This window comes from Phyllostomus discolor, chromosome 2 (genome assembly GCF_004126475.2).
Source record: "Phyllostomus discolor isolate MPI-MPIP mPhyDis1 chromosome 2, mPhyDis1.pri.v3, whole genome shotgun sequence".
Taxonomy (NCBI): Eukaryota; Metazoa; Chordata; class Mammalia; order Chiroptera; family Phyllostomidae; genus Phyllostomus; species Phyllostomus discolor.
This window is the reverse complement of record NC_040904.2, coordinates 48,200,253-48,217,837: the sequence shown is the minus strand read 5'-3', so window position 1 is coordinate 48,217,837 and position 17,585 is coordinate 48,200,253. Positions and strand designations below refer to the sequence as shown.

General features: G+C 38.4%; 1 protein-coding gene across 5 annotated transcripts in view; it reads right to left on the bottom strand.

Moving 5' to 3' along the window:
- Positions 1–1,262: 1,262 nt before the first annotated feature.
- The window catches only part of LOC114490441 (LIM domain containing preferred translocation partner in lipoma), a 636,657-nt gene continuing 620,334 nt past the window's right edge, over positions 1,263–17,585 (bottom strand). For all 5 annotated transcript variants that reach the window (XM_036017287.1, XM_036017288.1, XM_028504415.2 and 2 more), the window contains one exon: positions 1,263–15,615. In XM_036017287.1, the coding sequence (XP_035873180.1) occupies positions 15,487–15,615 (129 nt within the window). In that variant the 3' untranslated portion in view covers positions 1,263–15,486. The remainder of the gene's footprint in view (positions 15,616–17,585) is intronic.

Genomic DNA, 17,585 nt, shown 5'->3' with positions numbered 1-17,585 from the left:
GTACAGTTTTCTCCCTTTTACTCCCAATCCAGCCCACCCACGATCCTTCTTTTTATTCAGTTATTGTGTGGCCTTGGGTAAATCCCTTCCTATCTCTAGTACCTACTATTCCCCCACAAAATCAGGTGAATGTTGTCTAAGTCTTTTGTAGGTCACACATTCTATGAATAAGAACAAATGAATGAGTAGTTAGAATACAGAAAGCAGAGGGCCAAAGGACATAAAGTGAGTAATCTGAGAAAAATGGGAAAAGAGAAGGCAAGGTTACATGTTATATGCCCTTCTTTGTGTACAACTTTCTGTCAAGAAGCTATGAATACTCCGAGTCCCAGTGATTTATCCATCATTGGTGTATTCATAGATGTATCTTGTATCTGGCACTTTTTAAAATGGGGGCTTCTCCCAGAGTTCTCATGTCTGTAGTTCTCAGATCCCTCAGCATTAGTAGGCTGAAATTGATGCCGGAGAGCTAAAACCCAAGGCTTAAGTAGAGAAGAGAAGAGATAGTCTTTTCTGAATTTCATGGAAGGAGTTTCATGTACCCTGTAGCTCGTTTCCTGTAAGGTTTAGTGGATAGACCACTGGACTGGGTGTCAGAAGTGCTGGGTTCTACTGCACACATTACTTTGAACAAGTGTTTAATGAATGGTGATCTTGGATTAACTTTAGTTCTCACATTCTCCGAATTTTAATCTATGAGGGTAAAATAATTCCAGATCACAGGGCTATTAAAAATAATATAATGAACGGTGATAGCATTGAAAATGCCAAGTCACTCTCCCATACGTTTGAGTCTTTCTTTCCTTTTCCCAGTTATTTGTGTCCATATTTACCTGCTCTCTTGGACTATAGGAAGCAGGAACTGTATGTCTGATTTATACCTGTATCTGTTAAGGTACCTAGTACAGAGCAGATTCTCAATGTTTGAAAAGTATGTACAGTATTGTTGGAATAAAAGTGTAAAAAATGTCAGCCAGATGTTGGTGATGAGAGTAGAGAACCAACTGTGACCCCTGCCTACCTCCATCCCTAGGGACCCATTTACTTAGATCCAGCTTTAAAAGAGAAACATGCTTTACCTGTAAGATTAAGACACAGAGTCATCGGGTAATTTCAGAACACATCCAACCTTACGATCTTCTGTGCCAACAGTAGATAGAGGTGAGTGGGTACCTTCCTACTCTTGTTGGCTTCATACTTGCTCTGAGAGACATTGTTTCTCAGAGGACTGCACAGAAAGCAAATGATACAAAGGCAAGTAGATGTAATAAGAAGTTTATTGAATTTCTAAATATAATAAAGTAGTAGTTCTTTTACAGAAAAAAGAATGATTTTCATAATTATTCTTACAGAGCATTGGAAAATATAATTGAAGGAAAAAACTGATAGAAGGCACATAGAAACATTTTAATATAATTTGATAATACATAAATACAAAAGAATACCCAAATCATTTGCTTATAACAGGTTTGATTCTCTTATTTTCATAAGGAACCACATGGGTTATTTGGGATATGTCAGTGGTGGTTCACGACGTAGTAGAGAAATGCAATTTGCTAAGAGTAAAATTACAAATGGAAACCTACATTTTGGGAATACCTTGTCTCTGTCAGTGTCACATGTGTGAAACTAGGCATAACCCCTATACGTTTTTGGTGTGGTTTCCCCTAAGGCAGGGAACATCATTTTGACTAGCAGCCAATCATAGTGGAGTTATGACTGTACCTAGTGTGAAGTTCTTGCTCTTGGTAGACACACTCAGCACAGAGAAAACCCAGCTTCTCCCTGTCTCCCTTTTGCCTAGATCTGTTAAATTGTAAATGCCATTTACCATTTACATAAAATTCTCTCTCACAGTCAGTATCATCAGACTGAAACCTGGAGTAAAGTCATGCTCCTTTCCAGTCCATCTTGTTTCCAGGTGGAACACCTCTCTATCCCAATACCCCCTCTGACATTGCACAGAGATTTGGGAACTCTTAGCTAGCACTAAAATAGGGTTCTCTAGAATAGGCAAAATGACTAGTGTTCAAATTGGGTAAGGTAAAACAAGAAAAAGAACATTACCGGGAAAGGTAGACATTTTTAGTGAAAAAGCAGCACTCTTTCTCCAAGAAGTCAACTGGTTTCATAAGAGAATGACGACTACAGCAGGTGAACCAGTAACCTCTTTCCCCCTCATCCCCAGTTTTTATAGTGGGCTCCTTGGATGGGAAGCAGAATGTGACTGCAATGGCATGGAAGGCATCTTGCAGAGCTTGGGCCCCTTTACTACGATTGGGTGAGACCAGGTAGTGTAGGAGATGATTTTGTGATTAAGATGTCAGGAGTTCCTTGGAGAAAGGCTAACTGGAGGTGTCTCACTTTCCCAAAGCAGAGACATATTTGAGTGAACCTGGAGCCAACTGACTTAGAAGGAAAGAGAGCGACTTGGCAAGTGCAATTTGCCAGCTGGTTGAGTCAGACGACACATTGAGAAAGATCTTTTTTGGAAGCACGTCCTCCCTTCAACCCTTTTCCAAATATCATGCACTGTCTACCTTGTCCTATGTACCTGGACCCTGGCCTATTGCCACACCTGGGCAAGAACCCATCTTTCCGGGCTATGCTGCTGCTCCCTCAGAAATGTCTGTGGTTACAATGTCAGTGACAGAATGAGGAAAACAAAAGCCATTAAGTAACACATGCTAGTATTTTTAGGAGTCAAAGTAAAGATGCTCTAAAGATCTGGCAAGGACATTTGGCACCCTGAGCCTCCAGTCCTCACAGCCAACACATTTTCTTTCGTTTTTACTGATGTTAGCCTGAGAGATAGAAGGAGAAGAAATGTGCTGACATTCTAAACCCACCAATGCTTAGTTTATAAAACATGCAGATGACACATATCCTAATACGGGCCCTAGCTCTATTCTCTTGAACAAGTTTTTTCCTGACTAATTGTTCCAATTGCATAAAGCATATATTCCCTTGAAGCAGAGTACAAGAAACCTCAGCAATATGCCGCCATCCAGTAGGATATAAATATAAAGTGGCTGTATCAGCAAGGAATGCTCAGGGAATGTGTTTGTAGCCCATTTCACGGTGCCTCTTGAGAGGGGATATTGGAAATGAGTGACTTTCTTCCATTTGGCAAGGTTTCCTTATCTCAGCACCTACTCCTGTAGACAGTATGTTTTTGAAGGCTGCACCGCAGGGCTCTGGGTACTGTGTGTACATACATAAGGGGGAATAACGTTTGTGTTTCTCAGAATAGGCACTTTTTGAAGGCAGTAAATCTAAAAGTAAAGTTAATAGAGCCTATTTTTAGGGCTCATCTTCTCACTTTGCTGATGTGTACGCTGAGCAGAAGATCACAGATTCAAGTCAGTCTCGCAGAGGCCAGAGTCGGCAAATGGCTATATTCAGAGCTGGGGACATCTTGCCAACTCAACTGAAGCTGTTAAAAAGGCAGATTTGGAGAAGGTGCAATCGTTTTTCTCAAAGGTGACGGCACAGAAGGAGAAAAGCCTGCAACAAAGCCGTGAAATAAAAGCGTGCATGTGTGGCTCTGAGAAAATGACTATCCTCAGGCTTGGCATCTCCATGTCACAGCCGCTTCATGGCGCAGCTTTGCTACAAAGCAAGTTCTTTCCTTCCTTTTTTTTTGGGTGCATCTCATAAGTGTACATATTCCCACCAGAGAGAGAGCCCCAAATCTGTTACACTAATGATAAAGATGAACTTGGAAAACCAAAACGAAACAAAAAGCCAGAGTAAATCATTGCATAGATGGCATGGTAAACGTTCAATGCTACACACTCAGCTGTAAAGTTTTGCATCTGAGTTTACAGTTTCATTTAAGGCACGTTAAATCACATGATAATCTCATACATGCTAAGGAATCAGACAAGCCCATGTCATCTTTAATTCTATTTGCTCTCTGATATGTTTCCTGAAAAAGAAGGAGGGCGTAATTCAGATTCTAGGTAGGAAATATTGACTTCATTTAATAAGAAAATAATTCTTGGATAATTTGTCCATCAGCTTTCCCAAGAGAATAAGTGGGTAGTAAAAGAAAGCAGTTTAAAACTGATTTTGTAACCACTTCATTATAAACTGCCGGTGACAAGATCTAGTTTCCAGGCATCTAAATCTCTTTCATCAAGGATACACTTCAGCCAAGCTAGATGGCTGGCACTGTCTACATCAGTTCCAAATTGCTGCCTGGTGAGGGAGGTGTTAAGGCATTGTAACTCTTTTTGGCAATTTCACCTCATATGCTGATGTACTTTATATTCACATAAAAACTAAGCAGAAGGTATATGGAATTAATGTAAAATGCAGCCACTGCCCACATATCAAGTCACCTTTTACTATCTGAAAGTTAAAATATGAGGCCATTCCTATTGCTGGTACTTCAATGATAAAAATCTCTTTTCCTCTCAGTCTGTGTTTGAAGGAATGAAACACATTGGCAGACTCACCATCGTCTGGCTAGGCTATTCTCCTACTCCTGGCTTATCGTTATTACTAAAGGATCATCAACTACACCAAAAGAGAAAAAGAAATAAGAAAAAACTGGATATTTTCTCCTTTATACATAAGTCTTCCAAGGGGGGAGGAAAAAAAAAAAAAGAAGAATGTATCCAAGAAAATCTAGCTCTCCTTACTTTACATTTTCTAAACTAGTTCAAAGTGGAGTTAAATAATTTCATGAGGAAAGACATTCAGGCCCAATATTTGCTCTCTCTTGCTGAGGAAATGGAGTTGAGAAAGAGACTATTAATCCTACGCCTCAGTGTGAACAAAAGTGGCAACACAATACATCAACAACGGCCTAAGAATAGTTCTTTACCCTTCTCCCAACAGATAAAAATATAAAAAGGGAATCAAGCAGGAGAAAACTACCTTAGTTTCCAACTCCATCTCAAATAGCTTTGGAATATTTTAAGAGATAATTGGATCCATACAAAATTTAAATAACTTTTCCTTTTTGGCAGCCACAAAAAATGGGTCAGGTCTAGGAATTATTAATTTTCTGGCCTGAAAACCCCTGTGTTTGAAAAATAAGATTTCTTCTTTGAAGGATAAGGTTTCTTGGAAGATGTTTGTGTGTGCATGTGGATGAGTGTGGGTGTGTGTGCATACACACACAAGGGTGTGTGTTTTAAAGACAACACAATTATATTTCCCCTAAATATGGGGGATTGTATTGTGTAGAATGAAAGGACAGTTGTTTTAATAGTTTTCTTTATATTATGTAAAGATAAACCAGGGTGTGTGGCTCCTTTTATTTATTTTTTTGAAGGGCTGCTTTTTTTGTGTTTACTGCCTCATTGCCCTGCTACACCCTCCACTAAGATGTCACAGGTTCCACCCAAGTGAGTCTCTGCTCGGGTGTACTCACTTAGATAATTTTGCAAAGTCCTTAAAATGCTTCTTCTATTAATCCACTCCTGGGTGGGGGTACCCCACCTGCTCTGCAAGAACTGTTTTCTAATCCATCAGCCATAACATTTATCAAACCTCACAGAAAATGAGGCACCTTTCCAGACTTTTACTGTTGCCATCTTGGCCAAGGTTACTACTCTCCTGGCTGGGCCGGCCCCTCCTGCATTTCCCAGGTGTGAAGATTGGACAGAGGTGAGAGGCTGTTTGTTATTTAGTTTGGCCCTTACTAATCCCTGGGAATATAAGCAAATAGATGATGAGACTGGCTTGATGGATAATAAACTCTAGGGAGGAAAAATGCCTAGAAAGCATATTAGAGAAGATAATTTTAAAGGTTTCCTGCAGTAGATTTAACTCAGATGAAGAAAGAATTATTTTTCAATCAGAGTCACAGATTTTTACCAGAAACCAAACAACTGTAAGAAAGAAATGGGATGAAATAAAAAGCCAAGAGCACACACCAAAAGGCAGAGCTTCCTGAGGGATGCAGGTCAAGAGAAAGAATGGCCAGTTGTTGATTTGCTGTGTAGAGCAGCTTCTAGAGTAACAGAGAGGCTTCCCAGTGAGTGTCCTTGAAACGCACAGTACCAAAGTCCTGTGGTAGGTACAAATCATAAAGTTACAACAGCTCAGGGAGCCCAGTCTATCCAATGGCAAAGGCCAAATCTCAGAATGGTAATCAGTCCCACAGTATTTGTTCATGGACATTCAAAGGTCATGGGTTGTTTGGCTGGTTGTGAAATGCCTGATGCAGTGACACACACTTGGTGAGCCTCAATCAATGAGAACTGAGAGAGGCAGTAATATGCATTGTTTACCTACAGCAGTTTCTCCCTCTGTGGGGCTTACACTGCAGTCCACAGAAGAGACACCTGTCATAAGGATAAAGTCACCCATGCACTCCACTGAATTCTAAATGATAGGATCTCCATTGATATTCTGAAACTCACAGTTCCAGAGAGTTTTTCAGTTGATGTAAAGTAAACCAACGGTCTCTGGGGAAATTTGCTGCAGTGTGCCTCAGTGACACAGTTGTTTGCTCCTCACTGTGACCCTTCTTTGCTGACTTCATCACAGCACTGATCAGACAGAATACCTAGTCCTTTCCCACAAGCTGTCACATTGTGCATTCCAGCTCTGTGGTCTCCAACAGTGCACATGTGGGTTTGCCCCCTGACAGCTAAATGGCCTATGTGATTTCCTTGGATGCCATAGAATGGGGGGTACTTCAGTCTGTGAGAAGCGTACATTGTGCTCTGGTATTTTGTGCCGAGAGTGACCACAGAAGGGACCACTGGACTTGCAAGACCGAGTATGTCCCCAAATATGCCACTTACCAGCTTCTCGCTCTTGGCAAGTCACTTAATAATTCTGAGCCTCAGCTTTTTCTTCTAGGATACAGCTATTAATAACCATTCTCCCAGGGCTGCTTTATGTGTGAAAGAAGTTTGTAAGTCTCTTAGGAATTATTATTTTAGACCTCAGAAAGCCACCCCCAGGTCCTGCCCAGGAGACTGATGACACGTTCTGCCAATAGGGCTCTCTGATTCGAGACTGGGCTGGAAGAAGCCGCAAGCCTTGTCCTCCCAGAGGCCAGACAGTACTATGGAAACTAAATAGTAACTCAGGGCAGTAAGAAAAGAATTTATACCTTTCTGCATAAAACCATAACATATTATGTCTTCTTTCTCCAAGAATGATTTCCTTTTGCACAACCAGAAGTAATGAGTTGTAACAGAACCACTGTCTTTTGCTTTTGACTTTTGCCTTGTTAGAAATGGAGATCACACACTGACATTTACCAGTATTTTAAGATCACTATCAGCAGGCCAGATAACTAGGTGTACGGTTCCTGGGATAGTTACTGGGGAAAGGCATACAGCTATATAACAACTGACAGAACCATTTGTCTTTTGAATAAAGAAGGAAAGAAAACAACAAAAAAACTCATAAACTCTAAAGCCGACCTTCATAAGAGACTTCACTAGTTTTAGGAATTTTTAAAGAAGATTTTTTATAATTTTTAGCTAAAATTCAAAGATATCATTTTAAAAGCAACATGCTGCCAAAAGCAAAAGATATATTTTAAGTAACAATGGAGGGATGAAGCAACATTTAATTTTGTACTAAAGACGAGTTTTGTGTGGCATCAAGGAGAACATCAGCCACAAAGGCAGGTGCTGTGATGGTCTGGGGGGAACTCAGAACCAAGTGTCACAGCGGAAATGGAAGACCTTAAGAAGTAATGAGCTCATTGGTGCAGGTGATGCTTAAGCAGAGTCTGTATTATCACTTAGCCATTGATCTGTAAGGGAGTTTCAACACAATGGAATAGGTGACTGAGGAGTCCTTTCTAATTGTAGACCTAGAAGCAACAGGAAAATAGAGGTGCCTTGCTCATTCTCTTGTGGGACTCCAAAAGACAAAGTGTTTTTGCTGCAAGAGTGAAGTATGTAGCTATGAGCCATTCAGACTGTACATTGAGAATGTTATAAATAAGGCTTCCTTTTCATACTGTATGCATTGCATTCCATTTTGGCCATTCATCCCATTTTTCAATTATGAAGAAAGGAAAAAGCAAATAAAAATTGAATTAGGCTTCCTCTATGCCTTTTCCTTCCCACCAAACATGCCTGTCTGGAAGATCTTTCTCCTGGTAAGGAAGGTCCAGAATCTGTGGTACTTAAAGCAAAGGGTCTTATCTAAACACAGCCTCTGCTTTTCTGTTGTTTCTGGTGCCCTGACTAGTCTTCCCTCAATTCTAAGTCAGTCAGTGCATCAATTCAAGATTTCTTACCAGATTTTACTACTTCATGAAGCTTTACTGATGTCACTGGGAAGAATCATTCTTTCTTACACTATAATCCTTCCTATGGAGCACCAGTGGAACCTGTTTGACCTTATTGCAGTTGGCCTGAATCAAAGTTACTTAGGGGCTGATTCTCTTACAGTGATTATTAAAATAAAGAAATGAGAAAGGTATAAAGATGTTAGAAAGACAAATGTAAAGAGAAAATATGGACCTCTAAGGATAGTTCCTAATCGATCATGTACAAAAGCTGTTCACTTGGTCTAAATTGCAACATCTCTGCATATAAACATTTGAACAGAGAAGAATGAAAGTGAATCTCAAAACGAATCAGCCAGTAAATGTTTATGTTGAATCTATAAAGAATCCAGGAAAAAAAGGGTTGAAGAGACTTTATGAACATTTACCAGAAGTGGGAGTGTCATGCATAGCATATGTATTGACTCACTTCTTTTCAGAATGACTTTGATGTTGGCAACATCAAAACAAGTATGAGACATAAAGTTGTGTACACATCTGTCCTCATCTAGCATTCTCTCTCCTGGGTTTGAGTCCCTGAGGGAAATTTCTACATTTAATATCAGTTTCCTTTGGGTGATTCAAATTCAATTTACTTTCAACCCTGAAAAAAAATATTTTAACCTAGCTTGAACCAAAGCTATTGCTACATTTCACCGAGTAGACTGAAATAATATTAGAAAATATTTTGGGGTCCATCAGTTCAAAGAAAAAGCAGAAAGTTAGTTGGCCTTGACATCCTGTCAATAAATGAAGGAAAATTGAAAGAATGATTGATATCTGACCAACAGGCAAATATTTAGATGTTAGACTTGTTTTGCCTAGCTCTAGAGCCAGATTTATTAGTGTTGTCAGAGACTTCTGTACATTAATCAGAAACAAAGAACAAAGATTTTAGTAATTTTTGATAACATCAAGGGGGAAATGTCACTGAGTTTAGTAAAAATGCGTGTTCCACACAATTTCCCCCAAAATAAGCCACTTGCATGTTGGATAACTAAAATAAAGTCACAACTTTTTGGAACAAGAGCTAGGAAAGTAAAATAGAGAAAGGAATAAGTGTCTGTCCTTTTAGTATTGAAGGGAAAATATGCCATTTCATATTTAATTTTCTGTGTTTGCAACTAAAAAGAGAAAAGAGATACAAATCCTTGATAGCGTAGTTATTAGGCATGACACAGAAAAGAGATTTGAACGGAAGAACCACAGATCAAAGAACTACTACTTGCGCTCACCAGGTAAGTACATTGGAAAGGAATAAAACACTGTATGAATAGAGAAATCTCTAACCTGCAGAGATGCTTAGGGTGTAGTGTAATTTATCTAAAACTATGTCAGAATATGCATCATCATCTCTCAGAAAGAGGCGAGCTATGCCCTGCTCTCTGAGCAGATAAGAGGTCAGGCATCATCAAATTTCTAGTGTAGTTGTGGCCAGGCACGGAACCCGGCAGCAGCTGTCATTGCACTCTTTTCTGACTGAGGAAAAATAGATTGTTAGCCATAGTGCCTTTTAAATAGCTCATCAACTTGGAAATACATATATATATATATTATCCCCTTAAATAACTGTGATTGCTGCTCCCTAAAGCCCTTACGAAAATTCTCAGTCACACTATACAAGAACTGTGTGTTGCCATAGTTTTAGTTGTAGACTGTCTCTCCTCCAAAATTTCTCATTCTGCTCCTGAATCCCACACTTCTTGGAGACAGGTTAACAAACAAACAAACAAAAAATACTCTGCCTATATATCAAAATGAAATAGTCACTGGGACTTTTCATTAATTCTTGGCAATTTCATTTATGTATTGAATTAAGTATTATATATTGTTATTATGTTTTATTGTCCACCTATGTGATCCCTCTCCAAAAGGAAAATCAGTGTCACCCTGTGAAAACGTGTAGAAGATGAAAATGAGGATAAAGAACAAAAATGGAAATGTAGTCCTAGAATTATAAGCTTAATTCCAACAAACAAACAAAAGGACACAGAGGGCACATGCATATTTTCATCAGTATTAGCCAGAGTTCAAAAGAATCTCAGACCCAAGTTTTAACAAAATACTTCAATGAAAGACCCAGAATTGTTCTTAGGTTGCTTTTTATAAAATATTAAGATTTAATATCACTGTCATGGCCAAAATGTTGATATGTATAAAAGTTCCAGATAGGCAATAGTTTTTCCTTGCCATAATAAAAATTATCAAGTTTCAGTGGAGTAAAATAACATGCCAACACTAAAAAATATCATTGTTTTGTTAGTCAAAACTGCTTTGGATTAAAAAAAAACAACAACAAAACCCTGAGTCTCAGAAAGATCATTTGCTATTTAGCTGAGAAAACGAGGGCAGTCATAAATGAATTTACCAAGAACTCTATGATCTGAATCCCTGGTGAACTGTCATTAAAACAAAACCCAAAGACTCTATTATCTCATATCATTTTAGAAATAAACACAATCTGGGAAATATACCCTGGAAAGGAAGGCTTTATGGATGCCACATATACATTGTTGTAGCCTTCTTCCCTTATTATGATCATAATACCCTAAGGACCATAATGCATTGATTTGCTTATGAAAAGCTGAAGCAGGATAGCATTAATAGGTATGATGGAAAGGAGGGAGGAAAGAAAGCAAGAAAGAAGGAAGGAGAAAAGAGGAGGGAGAAAAAGAGGAAGAGAGAGAGATTAAGAATTCTCACCAAGTTGCCTAGCTTTAATCAGATAATCTTTTAAAGGTTTGAAATTGTATGCTAAACCAAACAATAGCCTTATGAGAAAAAATTCAGTCTAGTTATCTGTTGAGTAGATAACTTGACCTCAAATGTTCATGGTTGCCCTGTAACAACTCAGAACTAGGATTCTGAACTTGTTCTGTCCACTATTAAATTAAAAAACAACAACAACAGCACACAAACCAAAAAACTATGGCAATTTTAAAAAGTAGATATGATGAATGGCTGTTATAGGTTCAAGGTGAAGTCCTGTCTTCATTATCTGACTAAAAACAGAGTAAGATGAAACATAATCACTAACAACATCCAATACATCACTTTGTGGCCATTAAGAATGTTTCCTCAATTTAAGAATTCATAAGGTACTTCCAAGACATAATGGAGAAAAGAAATACTATTAGAATAGCTTAAGATGAAGAGTTCAGACCTCCCTGGATTTTGCTGGTGAGTATACCTTTGAGCTTTGGGGATTAGTATTTAGGCTTTAGCTGCTTCAGTGAGGACTCCTAGTAGTGTAAAGATTCTTTGAAAATAAGGCACACATGTATATTGCTCTCTGATTGTCTCCCATGAAAGTGCACTAAAAGAGCAATCTCAGGAAAGGGACTCGAGGAACATTTCACAGAGGTATATCTTTTTCAGTCTCCTGGTTTTCTACAGATGGCTAAAGCAGGGTATGGAACATGCTGTCATATTTCATAACACACATGTACTGTAGCTTGAGGCAACAGATGGACAATCGCTTGTTTAAACTACAAATGTGAAATCCTAAGGTAGTATAGCAATATTTCTAGAAATGTATATGGAAAAAAAGCCTTTCCAAACCAAGAGGAATGGTGAGAGGCTGTGAGGTTACATCAGTTCTTCCCTGATCTCTCTAGTAGCTGCCGGAATTTCCCCAACACCCTTCAAAACTTGATAATGGAGGCATCAAGGGGCAGCTGACACAGATTTGACAAGAGACACCCAAACCGTATCAAATAGAAATAACACTGTTATTCCTGGCTGGTTCACATTAATAGGATTTTTACTAACTAGGAAAACTGTTAGAAGATGTGTTTTCAGAGTCCTTTCTGTATTCCATAAAACCCTCTACAACAGCCCCACAGAAGTGTTCTCTTCCTTCCTCTGAACCCAGATAAAAATACTTGTTTAAATGTAGAGTTGTATAGACTTTAAACGTCACCACAAGCATCTCTAAAGGATCTTTCACAGTGAGAAAACAATTACAGTGTTGGGAATTCCACTACATCAATCAGCATATGCCCAATGAGGGAATTTTGATCAGGGAAGTTGCTCCTATAGAAATAATTTGTCAACAGGAAGAAAAAGAACCCACATGTTTGAGCTGCAGAGATTTCCAGCATCTCAAAGCCCTTGATGCCTTATGCTGGAACGCAGGATTTATTTTTAAATTTTAAAGGCAATTTTGTTTGCACATTAGACTCCACATTGAGTCAGCAGGAGCTGGGGATCCAGGCAACAACAGCCCTGGTATCGACATGATGTGCAGAGCCCATGGCAGAGTGGGTTACTTCCCCTTTCCTGTGTCTCTCATGTTACACAGAATTACCAAGTATTCGTGTTCTTGACAATTTTTAAAACCAGTATATTTTTACTAACTTTCTCTAATAGACTGTATGATTTTTTCTGTGATTTATGAATTTAAATGTCATCAATTAAGACAATATATCAAAAGATAATAGAATTATAAACCATTAAGGCAATATGATCTTTAAATCTCTATGATAGGCAACATTTCATGTAAATAAAACAGCAAAGAGTGATTTGGCATTGTTTAAACCAAATGATTAATAGAAAAGACAAGAAAGCAATATAAATCATATACTTAAGAAATCCTGAAATAAAATATTGTAGGATCCTTTCCTTATTATACCTTGTGAAAGAAAAAAAATCTAAATCTAAATATTTCTGCATATGTATGTGTGCACATTCATTATTATATAAAAGTATAGTAAGTCTATATTTAAAAAGATTTACTTTAAAAATCTTTGGTAAAGATACTCTGAGGTTGTGATAAAAATGCACTATAAAGACTGTAAGCAAGTAGTATTCTGGCAATGCCACAGTGATGGGCCTGTGACAGTATTTTCTTATAACTTGCTTTTTTCTGGCTTGTAAACATTCAGTTACATAAGGACTTAAATGTAACAAACAAGTAGAATGTCATTGCATTTCATAGTATAAATATTTCATAAATTCTTCCTTTTTCAGCAAAATTTATAATAATATGACTGCTATTCACGAGATAAAATTCACTTCTCAATAAATTGGGCTCTTTGCTTTTGGCCTAAAAACAGTTTTTCCCAAGCATTTCATACAGAACAAAGTTACTGAAACAATTCAAACAGATTATATTCTCTCCCCTATTGTCTCACAGTCAGTGCTTTCTGAGGTGATCGGCATGGTCTGGCCTTTAATTTAGAAGACAGAAATTCAGAGACACGATCGCCCTTGTACCCTATGATCCACATGCTGCCCGAAGTGAATCCCATTGTGTTTCACATTATGAGAAACTTAAGATTGAAGATAAGAGTACTAAGGTAAGAAGAGGACAGCGGTAAAAACAGCAACAACAACCCTTTAAAAACTACAACTTTGCTGGTTCTAAAACAAAACTGTTTGGTGACCAAAGCAAATGAGCCACAGATTAACTCAGATGAGCAATAGTGACCACAGACTTAAGAATTTCTTATTGAAAAAATAGAACCATTTTTGTGATTATTTTTACTAAAGTGAAATAAATTTAATTGGAATTCCTGAGGCAAGGGTTGCAATTCAAAACATGCCCAAATATTTTTCTCATTTCTGTTCTGGGTGTTAAAAAAAATAAAAATAATTAGTCTAAAAAACTGACTTTATCATTTTATAATGATGAAAAATATATTTGTGGAACCAAGGAAAGGTATGTAGAGGAATGTAACTATATTTGTTATATTGGATTTTTTTAAACTAGGTGTTACATAGATAGGAATTCATTATATTATCATTTATACTTTTGTGCATATTTAAAATATTTCATAATTTAAAAGCATATATGTGTGGAAGATTTGAAGAAAGGTTTAAGAAATCTCAATCCAAAATAATTAATTAGTTTAAAAAAAACGCCATTATTAAGGCAGGTGTCTCTCCTTAAAAGAAAGATGTTAGAACCTAATGAATTATGGTTCTGCAGTTGGCAAACATTCATTTCACTGCCCAACACAGTTTGAATAAAGACTCCAGGCAGAAACTCTGTATATTTTTAACTCAGAAAAAGGATGTTCTCCCATGATTGTCTTTGAAAGTGTGGCATAAATGTCACATCAATGACATGACAATGTCTCCTGTAATATGTATTTTAAGTTGCAGAAAGAGTAAGAGACTAATGAAACTGTGGTTTCACAATCTTTTCAAGATTTTTTGTCTTTTTAAAGTAAACTAAACAAAACTCTACAATTCTACTTTATGTGCCCTGATTTGCAATTATCAAGCGAAAAAGACCTGGGCCAGGGGCAGGGGAATTTGCTGTTCTTTAAGGCTACCCCTCACCAGAGAAAAAGTCAGTTTTGGTACTCATGTTTGAATATTAGAAAAAAAATCAATATTTCTGATATGAAAGCTGGGCAATATAGAACAATTTTATGTTCTAGGGACAACCAAGTTTGTACTGTGTCCAGTAGTGTGGAAAAGGGAAATCTTAAGGTAATATTGTGGGATAATAATGGGCTTTTCAAACACACCCCAATGCTTTCTCAGCACATCCCACCTGTCATTTCTTTTAAAAAAATGATTGAAGTTTGGATCTCTCTCACTGACATCTGTTTTCAAAATGAGCCCTTTTCCACTGGTCACTATAGATTTTGCATTTGGGTGTTACAAATTTGGGCTTGTTTTAAACTATGTAATTTACAGCTTAAATTCTTTATAGCCTAACATATAAATTGTGCATTTTTCCAAGGAACATGACCAGTTTAGAAGCACAGAAAGATATACTTTTTAATACACAAAGAAAGAATGGCTATCCTGTGTGATCATAGGCAATGTGGACGTGATAGGATAGAGGGTCGTCAAGCCTAAAAGCACCTGTGAATTGGCTGATTCACTCAGGAAAATCTGCGTGACAGCAAATACCACACTGAACAAGCCATTCAACCAGATGAAAAGTGAGACAAACAGGGATTAAAAGTTACAGGAATGCAGAAGTGAATGGGATGGAGCATAATCCGTGCAAAAATGTGGAAGTCCTTGGGAACAAAGGACCATCGACGTCCTACATAATTAAATGTGAAATGTGTAGTTGGTTAAGAACTTAAAAAGAAATCTCATAATCTATGTGTTTCTACAGAAAGGTTACTACTACATGAAGAATAGAGATCATTCCATAGCTTGATTGCCTTTCTTCTATTTTTCTATTGCTTTTCTTCTTCTTTTGTGTGTGTGTTTCATTCTTCTCAGCACCATCCACTAACCAGCTGAACGGGCCACTGACCTCAAAGGTCAGTGCTAGCCTTGGCGGTCAACACTCGGATGCGGGCGGAGTTGCAGGTCTTGCAGAGGATGTGCCCATCCAAAGGGTAGCAGCCTTGGTTGTCTCCTTCAGACAGGAGACCGCCACAATCCTAGCAAAATAAAGACAGATGGAGACGATGTAAGTGAAAATGGAAACTACATATGTAAAGATTAAAGTCTTTAGCTTTCCATTCAAGGCCTCCAAAATGTGGCCACTTACCTTTTTACTTCATATAGCATCGGGTCCCTCCAATCCATCCCCAGTGTTTAACATAGTAAGTGTTGAATAAAATTGAACCCAGAGTGCTGGGCTGGGAGGTAGCCCCCGTTGTGCTGGCACTGCCATGTCCCTGCAGGTAAGGCAGGTTCCCACTCTGAAAATACTTCCTGCATTTCCTGCCTTACCAAGCTGTTGGGAGGATCAAAGAGGGTAACGGATGTGAAATGTACTTTTAAAAAAATGTGAAGAGGATATAACTGTAAGGAATTATATTGTTGTTGGTAGCACCTCTGTGAGTTCATTTTGGAAAATATTAAATAATTCAATGTTGGCCCTTACTTTCAGAGAAAACAGAAGTTTCTTTAGGAAAAAATGTAGTGCTTCCTCTAAGTGTGTGTACACTTGCTAATTTTCAGTAGACACTCTTTTAAAAGGCCGCGATTGCTGCATACCTCACCTCTGCCGTCTAGCATGACAGAACTGTCATTGGGGCTCATGTCTGAATTTGACAAAGAATGAAATTTAAATTCAAAAAGGATGTTGCCTGAGATGCAATGGCAACCGCAACAGAAGCCCAAGTTGGACTTTCCGGCAAGGTTGGCTTCACCAAAATGAATGAGCAGATATTTTGTAGCTCTGGAAGCACTCAAGAAACTGAGTAGTGAAACCAAACTAAGTCTTTTAACCACAACAGAAAGGAAGAACAATTCATAAATGACATGGTTTTAAGGATTTAATGAGGTAACTTCTACTGCTGCTCGGGCATGCTGAAGAGCCCAGAGTCGACCACAGTGTTGGGACCACGAAGGCCTTGAATCTTAGAGCCCAAATGAGCCGTATGGAGCGTCCTGTATGATCTCACTTTAGAGAGGGGGAGTGAGGAGCAGAGAGGGAAGTGATATTTCCAGTGTGATGCAGCGACTAGAACAATGGCCTCCCCTCTTCTAATTCAGTGTTTTCTCCATTCTACAGTATTGTTTCTACAGAAATTCTCAGCATTTTAAAGCAAACTAATTTGTACAGCTATCATTTAATCTGGAAGGAGAAAAGGTATTAGCAAGAAAACAAAACCATTTAAAACACAAAGCCTACTGGTATGTGTGTGAAGAATGTCAGGAAGCCTTTCTTCTTTGAGCCTCGGTTTCTCCATCTGTAAAATGATCTCTAAAGTATCCATGAGCTCTTATAGACGTATGATTCAGGTCAATTTTAAACATGATGACTGGCCATTATTGTTCCTTTTTAGTCATAAAACCTCGTATAAAACTTAGTAGTTTTTATTATCTTTTCTCACGTTAAGGCAACTTAGGCTCTAGGGAAAAATGAAGCTCAGTGCATAAAACAGGTGGCTGGTTATGGCCAAGGCAGCAAATGGGATGAATGTAGTTGCAGGGAGCTAGTCTGGGTCTTGGGGAGATCTTCCTGGTGGGACTAGGTGAGCCAGTCTCATGAAGGTGCGGTAATGAGGAAGTCCATAGTATCCCTCAGATGTGAGAGGGGGCTGACACTGCTGCACTCAGGAGACCTGACAGAAAATATAACAACTGCTTCGATAGAGAAGGTCTGGGTAACTTACAGAACCAGGATGAGAAAGCATTTTAAAGTCGCTTTCTGAAAGCGATGCCCTTTTAGGACCCGGACTATAGGGGAAAGCCTTGCTGACCTTTGCTGTATAAATGACTACATGTTCCTTGGGCAAGAAGCATTCCTTGTCACTTCCAGCTGGGATTACAGCATGTATATATATATATTCCCACGGCATCTCATGCATAACTCTCCTATAGCTCTTAGTTACCTGACCTCTTGTGAGAAGTGCTCAGTCAGTGCTGGCAAACTTAATGAATCTCCATGACTTTGAAC